This window comes from Larimichthys crocea, chromosome VII, assembly GCF_000972845.2.
Source record: "Larimichthys crocea isolate SSNF chromosome VII, L_crocea_2.0, whole genome shotgun sequence".
NCBI classification, from domain to species: Eukaryota; Metazoa; Chordata; class Actinopteri; family Sciaenidae; genus Larimichthys; species Larimichthys crocea.
In genome coordinates, this window is record NC_040017.1 from 6,143,060 (window position 1) to 6,156,229 (window position 13,170).

General features: G+C 43.6%; 2 protein-coding genes across 3 annotated transcripts; both read left to right on the forward strand.

The window, feature by feature from the left end:
* The first annotated feature begins 619 nt into the window (after positions 1 to 619).
* On the forward strand, positions 620 to 4,688 carry her8.2 (hairy-related 8.2). 2 transcript variants are annotated; one of them, XM_027280167.1, is made up of 6 exons: positions 620 to 1,050; positions 1,645 to 1,723; positions 3,075 to 3,350; positions 3,454 to 3,549; positions 3,640 to 3,724; positions 3,965 to 4,688. In XM_027280167.1, the coding sequence occupies exons 3-6, from the start codon at positions 3,288 to 3,290 to the stop codon at positions 4,330 to 4,332; spliced, it is 612 nt and encodes a 203-aa protein (XP_027135968.1). In that variant the 5' UTR covers positions 620 to 1,050; positions 1,645 to 1,723; positions 3,075 to 3,287; the 3' UTR covers positions 4,333 to 4,688. The 2 variants fall into 2 exon arrangements, with proteins under 2 accessions (XP_027135968.1, XP_010729706.2); XM_010731404.3 differs by lacking the exon at positions 620 to 1,050 and having other exon boundaries at positions 1,087 to 1,723.
* Positions 4,689 to 7,671: 2,983 nt separating this feature from the next.
* Positions 7,672 to 10,659, forward strand: her13 (hairy-related 13). Its single transcript, XM_010731403.3, has 4 exons — positions 7,672 to 8,063; positions 8,218 to 8,304; positions 8,419 to 8,500; positions 9,340 to 10,659. Exons 1-4 carry the CDS (start codon positions 7,977 to 7,979, stop codon positions 9,804 to 9,806), a joined length of 723 nt encoding a protein of 240 aa, XP_010729705.1. The 5' UTR covers positions 7,672 to 7,976; the 3' UTR covers positions 9,807 to 10,659.
* The last annotated feature ends 2,511 nt before the right edge of the window (positions 10,660 to 13,170 follow it).

Sequence of the window (13,170 nt, forward strand, 5' to 3'; positions counted from 1 at the left end):
CACTTTACCTGCATACTACTTTGATTTAATGTTACTACATCTCTGTGTATATATATTGCCTATTTTTTTTTACCTGCACCCATTGCAGTATAAACCATTTCAAAGATTATATATGTATGTACATTACCTGTCTGCTGTTCATAACCAGTTCTCATTATGCTTCTACATTCTATGCTGCACAGCTGGTCTACATTACAGTTCATTCATTTCATCACCTCACAGCAAGAAGATTCTGGGGCCAATGTGTCATCCTTGTGATGAACTGGTGACCTGTCCAGGGTGTACCCTGCCTCTCCCCGAATATCAGCTGGGTTTGGCTCTAGCTTATCACAGGGCCCTGATAAGGATAAGCAGTTTCTTTTTATGGCCTTTATTCCAATTTCTCATTTACTTGCATAGTTTTCATGCATATTGCATCAGTATTGTTACTGCTGAAGAAGACTTTCATTGGCAATGAGTGCTTCAATGGGAGTGCTTCAATTTTGAGCATATGACAAAAGAAAAAGTTGTTAAAGTAAAAAGTTTCAGAGTTGTTAACTCAGCTTACAATTTACCTTTAAAGGACTAAAAACAGTAGAATTAAAAAAATGTCCAATTATTTTGATAACCGAGACTGGTATGCACTGGATCATACTATTGGCCTGATCAACATCCCAGTTCTTCCTTCTCTCTGCATTATGCACATTAACATAACTGGCATGCTTGCAGCACGGTAATCAAATCAAATATATTTCATGTAAGCACAATAGGATATCCATCTATCCATTTTCCGGCAGTTTTATCTACCATAGAGGTGTCCAAAAGAGCACTTTTGCTTGGGTACCCATGTTTAAAAACCATGTTATCTGCCTTTTGATGACTGAATATATGAATCCTCTCATTGTCCCAACTGCTTCATTTCAGTGAAAAGACGTTTTCTGGGGTTTCTTAACATAATTTGCTTATTTTGTTCTAAAGATACTGAAGTTTAATCAGTTTCTGCCTGATTTTCCAGTCAGGCTGCAACATTACACCATGGACAGGAACACATTATTTTCATGGGCTTAATGGGTGAGTGTAATTTATATTTTTGTTGGTGGTGGTTTGGGCTATGCCATGCCTGAAACCAAATATCTTTATCAGTAGAGATGTCTGTAGATGTGCCCTGTTTCACATATGCTCATAATGCTCTGACTGTGCATTGATTTAGACTGCAGGGACAAGAACAGAGAGCAAACAGCAGGGAAGATGTGGCCGGGCTGAGTCACATGTTATGAGATGATGCTGATGAAGTCTGAATATGTCTGTATGGTGATGTTAATAACTGTGAACGGGGAATTTTATTTTATGAAGAAGGAGAGATTGAGTTCAGGAGGTGGTTTGATAGTGAGCCCAGTACCCACACAGGAACTTTTGCCTGTGCTGTGATCACACCCAGTGGAGTATGGTCAGATTTGTCTGCTGCAATGGTGAGAGAAGAACAAAACAACTATAAGAATTCATTGCAACTGTCATTACCATCATTAACAGAGGATAAACAAAAGTTCTCATATTTTGCATTCATACACAGATATATTTTTTAAAAGAGATTACTTGAAGACCTGCCTCATTCGAGAGTACCTACTCAAGTAATCATCTTTCCCTCTGTCTGCAATTTTGTGGCAGGTAGAACATGGAGTCAGCTGCTCTCAAAGGCTTCTTTTGTGCGTCCCCTTGGACAAAAGCATAAGGCCGATGAATAAACGTAAGTGTAAATTGGGTAATCTCCTGACTGTTCATCAGGTGCCACCATCAAGTCAAAATTTTAATTGCTATACACACAAAGAAAATGATACTCCCCTAGTGGTTCAATTAGGAATTACACACACGTGGCTGTGATTGTAATCCACATCTACACTTTAAGATGATGATGATGATGGTGTGTGTGTGTGTGTGTGTGTGTGTGTGTGTGTTGTCTCCATATTTCCACCAGCATACAAAGTGGAAATCTATCAACATGCTGCTACCAGGCTCGTTTGAAGGGCAATTAACACACAAAGACATTTTTTGGTTACTTAGGTTTATGGTAATCTCGTTTCCCCTGGAAACAGCTACAAAAATGATGCTGGCAATAAATCTTGAAATCAGGGTTTCCATATTCAAATAGGCCTACGGGATATTTTTTGGAAATTCGGATCTAATTGATTGATTTGACTGCATTTTTGCTGTTTGTTGGATTGCTCCATTACACCTGGCTATGGCTACTGGTCATCCACTGGTCACCTGCCAATGTCTCCTCCTCCTCCTCCTCCTCCTCCCCCTCCTAGGCCGGACTGTCCACCCTCTCTGGAGGTTATTACGCTCTTCATGCTGATTAGGTTTGAATGAATGGGGCCTTTTGTTCGGCTCCGGTTCCCACGACCCGGCATTCGCCTGGCAGTCGCGTGGCTCTAAAAAACAGGGGCCCTCGCTTTAAGGGACCCAAAAGGTGGAGGGTGGTGGGGCGAGGGTGTGGGGTGGAGGGGGGGTGGCGGGCATCTGGTCAATCTGACATCTGCTCGCTAACAGTTAACAGCAGATGTATGACATTTGAAAACATGGAGAGTGATCAAAGCTGGCTGAAAAACACCGCAAGGGTGATCCTACTATATCTCTGAAAAAGAGTAGAGGTGTGTGTGTGTCCTGATGCAGCCACCTGCTATTACGCACAAGTTATGTTAAGATGAATTCATAAACTGGCTGTTTATCCATCAGAACATGAGAAATCATGTTAATATCTGAGATTTGTGAACTTGATCTTCATGGGTGCCATACAGACAACCCTGTGCTGTAGGTGGGCAGACATATTCTCTAGTGATTTGTCAGTCTATTGTGACTTCCAGTGAGCTTTGAGGGAATAGGTTTGGCCTTCTTGCAGGTAGTGTAATGTTGCTCTCGAAAAGAATAGATGAGGGGCTCCCCGGAGTAAAGCTGTAACTGCACACTCTTGTTCATCCCTGGGAGAAGAGGAAACTGCAGTTTTTTTGTTGGGTGGAGGGTGGAGTGGTGTGGGAGGGTAGTAGTGCATGGTTTCAGGCTGGACATCTGTCGCTTGTGAGTATTTTTTTTTTTTCTAGGCCGGGTCTCTCGGTTATTGAATGGAGCCAGTGACCTGTCAGTCTTGACTGATGGGACCCCGTGTGTGGGAAAATCCCGCAGCCAAAGAGTTGGAGCATTCACATGCTAATTGAGTCCGATAAATAAGAGGGCCGTGCCGCGCCGAGGGCCCTAGAGACGCGCTGAGATTCAGAGGAGAGGAGGCACAAGCGTACGGACACCCGAGAAGAAACATGACTGCCTCATCCATGGCGCACAACGTGGGGAAACATCCCAGTGCCAAGGAAGAGAGAAAGGTATTTCACACATGGATATAGATCGATTTCTCCTTTAGGATACAAAGTGTGTATCCGTGCGCTCCGGCTTCCATCCTGATGTTATTTTTTATTTGATTTCCAGCTGAGAAAGCCGCTCATTGAGAGGAAACGACGAGAGAGGATAAACAATTGTTTGGATCAACTGAAGGAAGCTGTGATCGGAGCGTTCAGGCTTGATGTGAGTATTTCCTCGCGCGTCTCATCTCCTTCAAGAATAAACAACTGAGGCTGAATGAAATTAACTTGAAGGCTGCTCATCTCTCAACAGCAATCCAAACTGGAAAAAGCCGATATCTTAGAGATGACAGTGAAACATCTGCAAAACATCCAACAACAGAGTACCAAACTCAACGGTAAGGACCGTGCGTAATGCACTCATTTGATGACACTGGCTGTTATCCTGCTCATACATGTTGACATCAGGCACTTCAGCACATAGATCTCAGATACTTTGTTCAGCTGTTAAGTTGTGTTATTGTGAAAGGTACACTGAGCAGACACCATCACTTGAAGCTGTTTTACCAGATGCATGTCGTGCTGTCACCACCAAGTGTCGCTATAACCTCACACCTCTGTTCCCTTTCCTCCTGCAGACCCCACATTAGGCCTGGAGGCCCAACAGAAATACAGCACAGGGTACATCCAGTGCATGCACGAGGTCCACAACATGCTCCTCACCTGCGACTGGATGGATAAAACTCTGGGCTCGCGTCTGCTCAACCACCTCCTCAAATCCCTCCCCAGGTCCACTGATGAGCGTCCCATCCAGCCTATGCCCAGACATGATGTACCTACTCAGGCCTGCCAAGGGCTCCCTGGTACACCCCTCAGAGGAGACCCCACCATCGTTGGGAGGCAGCTCCAGAGAGAAGGTCCCACCTGTCATGTGGCTGGGCACCAAGAGAGACCGGCGCTCCACAGCTCCCACCTGGGGATGCTGGAGATGTGGAGGCCCTGGTGAACTGGTGGATGATCTTTGGTCCTCCATTTTGTTAGACCATCCTCTGTTATGTATCTTATAGATATGCTGCTCAGAAGACAAACGTGGGGCAGTTTTGTTCCAGTGATTATTATTGTAGGTGTGCTATAATGATTCTATACAGACCTTTTCTCAGTACTTCCCTTCAGAAGTCGACTTCTTGTAGCCTGCATTATAGAAGGCTCTTATTAATCTTTCATGTATTTATTGTATTAACAGCTTTATTTATTTGATATTATAAGGAATGACCTTGCTTAGACCTTTTGCTTGCCATTGCATAGATTTGATATCTTCCTCCTTTGCTGTATAATTAACCCAAACATTAATAATAATAAAGCTTATTGTACACTCTTGAGATCAGCTTCATGAATGGTCTTATTCATGTAATACTGCAATTACTTTTGGCCTTTCTTCTATACTGGCCATACATATCAGAGTCAAACTACTGCTCTAATTCTACAAATACAGATGTGGTCATTATTAGTAAATGAGGGTTGTTTCCACGTTTGATACAGCAGTCAGCCTGGATTCTTACTATAGAAACTAACAGCAACAATCCTGTACCTGAAATTAGCCTGCAGGTCAACCTTTTATTGTCAGTCAACAATTTTAATCTTTATTTTTTACACATACTAAATTTGAAATCATGCCTCGTAATGACTGTAAAACAGGTCACTCGCGGTGTCACAGCAAATTGTGACTCAATTATTCAGCTCAGTGCATCTATTTAGCCTCCTTCTACTCATTGTTTTAATGGCTGCAACTACTGAACAGCTCGGTCTCAGCAGCAGCAGCAGACTGGCCTGGTGTTTTCAGTAAATAAACTCAGATAAACAAACTACCTGCCCAGCAGGTAACGTCAAGATAGACAAAGGTAGACAACAGCTCTTTAGTTCACAGCACCAGTACTCTGAAACCAAAGCAGCAGCTACATGGAATTCAGCCATCATTCATTTTATTATTTATACTGAACTATCATTTCTGTGTCCTATGGAAAAATCTGTTATCTTTTAGCTGACCAATGAGCTACAACAACTTTAAACATGTTGATGACATGTCAGGGTTTTAAGGACTTTTTCTGCCCCCTAGTGACCAATTTAAATTTAGATTTAATTTTCTTTTTAAATTTAAATTTAAAAAGAAAAAGTTCAACCATATCATGAAGCAATTCTCTGACACTTTTGTGCAGTAATGTTAAATCAGTGGAGATGAATGGGATTTCATTTGGCTGTGCTCAAAGCTGTTTCACAGAGAACACATCAGGAAACACACAGGTGTAAATAATAAAATGAACAATGGCTGAATTCCACACTGTTCTTGAACAGAACAGAGCCATTGTTAATGTCAGTTGTAAACTCCTGTGCCTTTCCCCACTACAGGGGCATTTTTATAGAGACTATTTCTTTGGTAGACAGTGCTTCCAAAGAAAACTGTTCATAGTGAGGTCTGCAGATTATCTAATGTAACCAGGACATTATGGCTTAGAATCAGAGTCAGGTTTATTGCCAAGGCTTTTCAATTTCCCTCTGTGTATTTGTAATCTTCGACTGGTGTCTAAAAATCTGGGACCCAAAACTCAAACTATCTATGGCTATTTACCTGCGAGGTACTGGCCCTTTAATCTCATGGACCTCAAACACATTTGCATTTATAATTACTAGGACATTAGATATAATTATAACCCACAGTGATATGTGTTTTGTGACTGAGAGGACAAATCACAGATTTCAAGGTTGACCTGAATGAATCATGGGTGAAGGGCGTCTGCGACTGTGTATTTTCTAAATGACACTAGCGCTCTGCTTCAGTTGGCAGACTATCAAAACTAAAAGTTAAGATGGATTATCAGATAAAGGAGCCATTGAGGGTTGAAAGAAGGATTTGAGAGCACAGCCGTTTGTATCTGGGCGCACGGAAACGTCAGGATGTTGCCTAACTGTGTTCTGGTACATTTACGTTTTAATAAAGGTGTAATTCATCATTTGCTTTTGAAGAGTGGAAACGTGCATATGGCCCATTCTGCTGCTATTATTGCCGTTATGATTGGCCTCCACGTGAAGCCAGGCGGCTCTGAAGAGAGGGAGAGAGAGGGAGAGAGAGAGAGAGGGGGAGGGACGCCTGGTGCCTCAGCGGAGCTCATCAACAAAAGCGAGCCGAGACAGCTGCTCTCTCCACAGTCCACACCATTAAAGTTCTGGAACAGGGATCAGGGGGTGGCGAGGTGCCAAAAAAAAAAAAAAAAACTCCATTTGAAACGTCTGAAACTCTTCCTTCATTTGGGGCACTAGAGTTTTGTGGTGCTTTTTTTGCGGAAAGGTTGTGTAATTGTGCGTAAAAGAGCACCTAACGCACGTCGTTGCGTTTACCTGGAAGGTGGCACAGATGCCTGCGTGGTGCTTTTCGCGAGCAGACAGAAATGCTCTATTGTGGTGTTGATTTGCATGATAATGCCGTGTACAAAACGTGTATAATAACGAGGGCAAAGGGCTGAGCGCTCCTATTAGACATAAACAAACATATCGTGCGTAAGAATCCAACCAGCACATCCAAACCCATCAAGTCTACAGGCACCAGCATCATTTCATTCTCGGCAGCCCAAATGCTGTTTATCTGCTTATCTGCGAAATCAAGTAAGATATTATAGACTCTCTATACAGCCGAGCGGACAATGTGAGAATGCATTTGTACACACACACACACACACACACACACACACACACACACACACGCACATCAGAAGTCACCAAACAACGAGAGAACAAACGAGGCGCAGGCCAACACCTGTCGCTTTCTTTGGAGAAGGGCCCTTAATTCCCCCGGCTGATTCAGTTTGGGACGAGGGGCCGCCAGCAGCAGCTGCCAACTGAAGGCATCGCGTTACATCCGCCAAACAGCCGGGTAAATCTGCTGTGGCTCGGACACAAAAGGCAAGCAGAACGAAGGATGGGTAGGGCAGAAAATAAAGAAGAGCATACAGTCACCGGCAGTGAAGAGGAGACACTGTGATGCGTAAAAGTGGTCAGAAAATTACGCAATTTATGCTGAATAATGTCACCAAAGTTTATTGATCTTATACTATAACCCATTCTGATATATCATTCTGGGTTATTGGAACTATTTTTTGGATTATCTGAACATTTGTCAGAGTTTTGTTTGGCACCACTCTGCCTGTTAATGAACTGGGTGCAGCTGAGTTGAAGTACACACAGATGATTTGTACCAACAGTCGGGGGCAAAAACAGAGCGGTCGGTCCCCTGACACACAAACTGATCTGATTAAAGCCCATCCAGCTCCTCGGGGCGAAGACCGGGGCTGACCGGAGACAAAGAGAGTGGGCGCTCATTGGCTCCGGCCGTGTGCGCTCTGTTGTCCCCCAGCGAGGGGAGCTCTGCCCCTATTCACATGTTAATGAGCCCCTATAAATACTAACAACAGCCACTCAGTGCCAGCAGCACGACTCACTAGGATTGCACAATAAGCACAGGGCGCCTCGCCTCGCCTGCGATTTTTTCCCCCCTTCTTCCTGAAACCGGTTCTGTTTGCCAGCTGCCCCCTCACTGACGACTGTGCGTGGGGAAAAAAGGCAACAGTGGGAGAAGCCACAGAAGCGGCGATCCAACCCAACATGGCCCCTTCGGCTCGGCCCAGCAACAACGGACTTGATATGGAAGAAGATGAGTCCGATTACGGGATTCAGAAAACGGACAGAAAGGTACGGGGACTGTCTGGACGCACTTGGCAGTGACGCACTTGTCGCGCCGGTGTCAGTCTGTACTTCATTCCAAAAGGAGATCCAGATGGATTCAAGTGCATTACATCCACAGCTGTTGGTTTGTGTCACGGAATGATCTTTGTGTTTCCTGCAGACTCGGAAACCTCTGGTGGAGAAGAAGAGACGAGCGCGCATCAATGAGAGTTTGCAGGAGCTGCGGACTCTGCTGGCAGACACAGACGTGAGTATACGGAGGCGCACGCACACGCTGCACCTCAGCTCACCTGTCCTGCGTGATACTGACAAGAGGTTTAAAGTTTGGTTTGTGATGGAGATTTGCTGCTCGTTTTCACAGTTTCATTCCAAGATGGAGAACGCAGAGGTGCTGGAGATGACGGTGAAGAAAGTGGAGGACGTCCTGAAGAACCGAAACCAAGGTCTGCACAGCCCTGTTCAGATCATACTCTATTACATACAGAGCAATCCTGGGGATTTTCCCCATAAAATTAAGCTTTATTTTTTAGTTATAGCCTGTCATCTAAAGTTTGCATCCACAGACCCGATCATAGAAACCTGACCCTGTCATCTTTTTGTTGGCATTTTTGAGAAAATGTCAGTATCATTATGAATATGCAAACTCATTTTGCTCAGCTAGAATAACCCAGCAAATTAAGAAATATTCTATAACTTGACCATAAAAGTCAACATTAAATATCTTTATCATGATTCAAAATCACTGTTGAGTTTCACTCTGTGAGTGTTATAGTGTATCTGTGTTCAAACCAAAATTATGCACAGTGTTTGCCAACCTGTGGGTCAGGACCCTCCACAAAGGGTCACAAGATATTCATTAGTAGAGGAAAACAGAAACACATAAGGTTGCTGCAAAATCTTTCAGTTTTCTGTAAGCTTTTTTTTTTAACCCCAGAAGAACTAAATTCATCCAGTAATTTACCAAAAACACCACCTGTCACTCTAAAACTGGTAGTCATGGAACAGAGGAAGAGAGAGTACATGGACATTTCTTTAAGTTAAGGGATCACAAAACAAAACGGTTGGCAATCACCGATTTAAAGGCTATAAAAGTCATTTTGTGCTTTTATATTAAAATGTCTAGTCTGATTAGTCTGTGTTCTTACGTGTATAATCAGGAAATAGTGGCAAACGTCTCACAGCACTCCTTAAAATAATGAGTATGCCAAAACACCAAACTGAAAACAACATATCCTGAAACCTGAGTGCAGTCATTTCACAGTCTCTTTCTTTCCTCTTACAGAAACAGATGCACTGAACCGGGAGGCCAGTGAGAGGTTTGCAGCCGGCTACATCCAGTGCATGCACGAGGTCCACATGTTTGTGTCCAGCTGTCCCGGTATAGATGCAACGGTGGCAGCGGAGCTCCTCAACCACCTGCTGGAGTGTATGCCCCTGAATGAGGACCACCTCCAGGACGTGCTGATGGATCTAATTCACGACACCCCTGGGAGTAACGGCAGCACTTGGCACGGAGGAGGCGAGGCGCTTTGCGCCACTCTGGCTTCACCTGGAGGAAGGAGTCTGTCCAGCGGCTCGTCCTCTGCCCTCTCCCCGGCACCTTCCACCACGTCCAGTGAGGACCTGTGCTCCGACCTGGACGAGACCGATAGCGAGCACAACCAGAGCTCCACTGAGGTCTTGGAGAACAGGGAGTCCTTGAGCATGCCAACCATGACCTACCCACGGTCTATGTGGAGACCCTGGTAGGGGTCTGGGGTTTGGTAGGGATATGTTGAAGCAGGGTTTGTGGTCTTTCTTTTAAGATTTGACTCTGGGCCTCTTGCTGGAAGGGAAAAGTCCACCCTACATCACATGAACTCTTTAAAAACAACCGTTTTTGGTGGTGTACCTTGTATTTTTGGGCTCATTTATCCCGGCAGATAACAGCCACATGGATCTTTTTTCTCTATCCCCCATGTTGATGTTCAAAAGTTCTAAAAAAAAGAGAGACCACAGAGGAACCATGACCTTGGCTTTACTCTGCACCCACAATTGAAGCAAGTTTGTGGCCTTTTCTTAGGAAACCTGGGAAATGTAGGACAAAAAAAAAAAAAAAAAAACACTCCTTAAGTGCTTTGGATAAGAGCAGAAAAATGTCTAACAGAAGGTTAAAGGGTGGAGTGTTCCTTTATCTCATTAGAGGGGCCCTCCCTCTCAAGAGCCCCCGCAGCAGCTTGGGGCACTCCTGAAAGTACTCCTCCCTTCCCTTCTCTGACTCCCCTTGTTTTGAGTCCTCTGTTGTGACTTTTCTTTCACACCTGGAGCAAGACGAAACCTTCCCTCTCAACACTTGCTCATAACCCGACAAAGGACAGTCGAGGAACAGTTCAAGATCACACTTTTTTATGTCAATAACTCTGTGTATATAGGATTTGTATGTGGAGAAAAGCTCTTTTAGAAACTAAGAAGTTTGGCAATGCCTCTGATTAATATAAATATTTCTATTATATTTCATAAGACCTGTAGCTTATTGGACCAGTAGCCTCCTTCAGAATGACCACTTTATGTTGTGATAATGTTTAGAAATGCCAGTAAAGTGTCTGAATTTGATAAATAAAATAATGTAATTGAAAATCAGCCGCCTGACTTGACTGAGTGTATTCCAGCAGGATAAAACATGCGTTCACTTCAGGAATATCTAAATACAATGTTACATTATCACTGAAAACTCATTGCTGCTGTTGCTAATGTGTGTGAAGTAATTTAGGTTGTTTTATTCAATAGCAGCACATTTTAAACTGCAGAAACGATGTTGCATATTTAATTAAGCACATTGGAAACTATTTCTGCTAATCCTCACAAATCACCATTTGGTGCCACAAGTTAAAGTCCATTTTCATGAGGAAAACATTCAAAATATCCTGTAATTTCTGTACAAATTAGCATCATGTCTAATTATATCTCCTCCTCCTCCTCCTCCTCCTCACCAGGAGGACGCGCAGTGAGTGCGCGCACATGAAAGAGTCGCACCTCTCCAAAGTGTCTCCACTCTCACCTCACAGAGCTCACAGTGGATTGTTAGATCCTGTCTGGACTGTCTGGACCTGCAGTCAACCTACAGCCATGCACCTGTGTTTAGGTGCGACATGTTCCTTCAGTTCCTCATATCAAATGGAGTAGAGAATAACCGCTTTCCAGAGCGCAACGACGCGCTTTCTGTCTTTTTCGCAACATATTCGAGACCGATCAGACGCGTGGTTCACTCGACGCTTGTTGTCAGACGATAGAGGAGAGTGGAGGCGGAGGGGTAGCTGGTGGTGAGGCGGGAGTGAGAGGGGGTGGGTGGGCATGGGTGTGAACGTCGGAGGAAACACATTGAAATGGGAGCGGACGAGACACGGTGATCAAAGCTGAGACCATTTGACGCTCTTCTGTCAAATGGTCTCAGCTACAAAGGATACAAGCAGGCTCAGATTCTTCAAAGGGACTGACACACACACACACACACACACACACACACACTAGGCTATCAGCCTAATTGGGGATAGACTTCAGTATAAAATACTCAAACACTGCACACAACATCCACAGTAAGTAAATTAAACTTTAACCCTTAAAATGGAGGGTATACCCTTGACTTACTATTTTTTTTACAACCTGGCATTCCACAATGTGCTCCTCTTTTTGGCCTCTCTGCCTGAATAAACTGTTTCATAAATGAACCCTACATGTCTGATTTGTTATTTCCAGCATTTCAATGTTATAGCAGGCCGAGGTGGAACAAATGTCAACTACTTTATATATGCTGAGTTGTTTGTTTTTAAAAATCTTAAACTCATTTTTGTTTGTAAAATATTAAAGGGATAGTTCAACATTCTTGCTGAGAGTTAGAGGAGAAATTGTCTGTTCATTATATATGATGCTATAGTCGACAGCTTAGCTTAGCACAAATGCTGGAAACAGGGGGAAGCAGCTAGCGTGGTTACATAACATATACATATATGCAAGCCAAAGGAAAGCAGCACCAACATTTATTTGACACACTCAAAGTTTGTGAATATCCCAAATGGACCTCTCATTTCCTTCCATTAAAGCTACTTTTCTATACCTTTGCTTGTCGACCCCTCACACACACCTACACCCACACACATTTATGTAGTGATCTTAGATGGAATGAGAAGTCTTCTAATCGGCTCCCACCGGCCGTTCCTACTTCGACATCCACAGGACAGTTGTCTTTTACTGGAACAGTTACTTCTTTTGTCATTCTACTTTCGAGTCTTTTGCAGCCAAACCCTGTTTCAAATACACTAAATCAAATTACAGTATAGAATGTCCATAAAGATATGTTTAGTCCCCAAACACGCCAGCCATTGTAATTATGGTCCACTGTGTAGTTTGAAACCCTATAGTGTGTAGGTTTGGGTATATGAAAGGACGCAGGTGGGTGAGTGGGTGTGGATGTTGATTTTAAAGACCCTCAGCCAAATTAGATTACAGTCACAGCCCACCCTGTCTGCTCAAACTAACACACCAGTCAACTGAAACCTCAATTTAACCTTTAGAAAATCTAAACATGGAGCCAAAACATGACAATCAAAGCAACGTCACTGCTAGAAATTCATAGTGTTATGGGAAATAGCCAATCACTTTTAGGATATTATATAAAATGTGTGTTTTTTGGCAGGATATATTCATGAATCAGACACACTTCCCGCCATCAAAACCCCTGCACGTCACCACAATCTGCTAACTGAACAGGACAGATGACAGGCTGACCACATTACCACATTTAGGTTAAGAAAAAAAAACAAGGTTCAAATGCATCAGCTGTGAGTTTGTGACTGTGCATATGAATTCTGAGGTTAAAGGTCAGTCTAATGCAACAGTTGGCGTGAGAGCGATTCAACGACGGAGGTGAACATATGGTCCTGAAACAGATCCCCCCGGGGGAAACCCTGCCATCCTCGGGTGCTTCTCAACTGTCTGACTGTGAGAGAACAGTCGCTCTCATTGGACAACGACAGCAGCTTTTATGTGCAGCACGCAAGAGACAATGCACTTTAGAATGACAGATCTAAAAAGACAGATTCATTCATTCATTTTCTGTGCAAGAATGAAAACCACAGGT

What these genes read in the sequence shown, in the direction of transcription:
- her13 (XM_010731403.3), top strand. Translation starts at nt 7,977, where the DNA reads ATGGCCCCTTCGGCTCGGCCCAGCAACAACGGACTTGATATGGAAGAA. An exon ending in CTCTGCTGGCAGACACAGAC is followed by an intron (nt 8,305 to 8,418) that starts GTGAGTATACGG and finishes TCGTTTTCACAG; the next exon opens with TTTCATTCCAAGATGGAGAA. An exon ending in CCTGAAGAACCGAAACCAAG is followed by an intron (nt 8,501 to 9,339) that starts GTCTGCACAGCC and finishes TTCCTCTTACAG; the next exon opens with AAACAGATGCACTGAACCGG.
- her8.2 (XM_027280167.1), top strand. Translation starts at nt 3,288, where the DNA reads ATGACTGCCTCATCCATGGCGCACAACGTGGGGAAACATCCCAGTGCC. An exon ending in GTGCCAAGGAAGAGAGAAAG is followed by an intron (nt 3,351 to 3,453) that starts GTATTTCACACA and finishes TTTGATTTCCAG; the next exon opens with CTGAGAAAGCCGCTCATTGA. An exon ending in TCGGAGCGTTCAGGCTTGAT is followed by an intron (nt 3,550 to 3,639) that starts GTGAGTATTTCC and finishes ATCTCTCAACAG; the next exon opens with CAATCCAAACTGGAAAAAGC.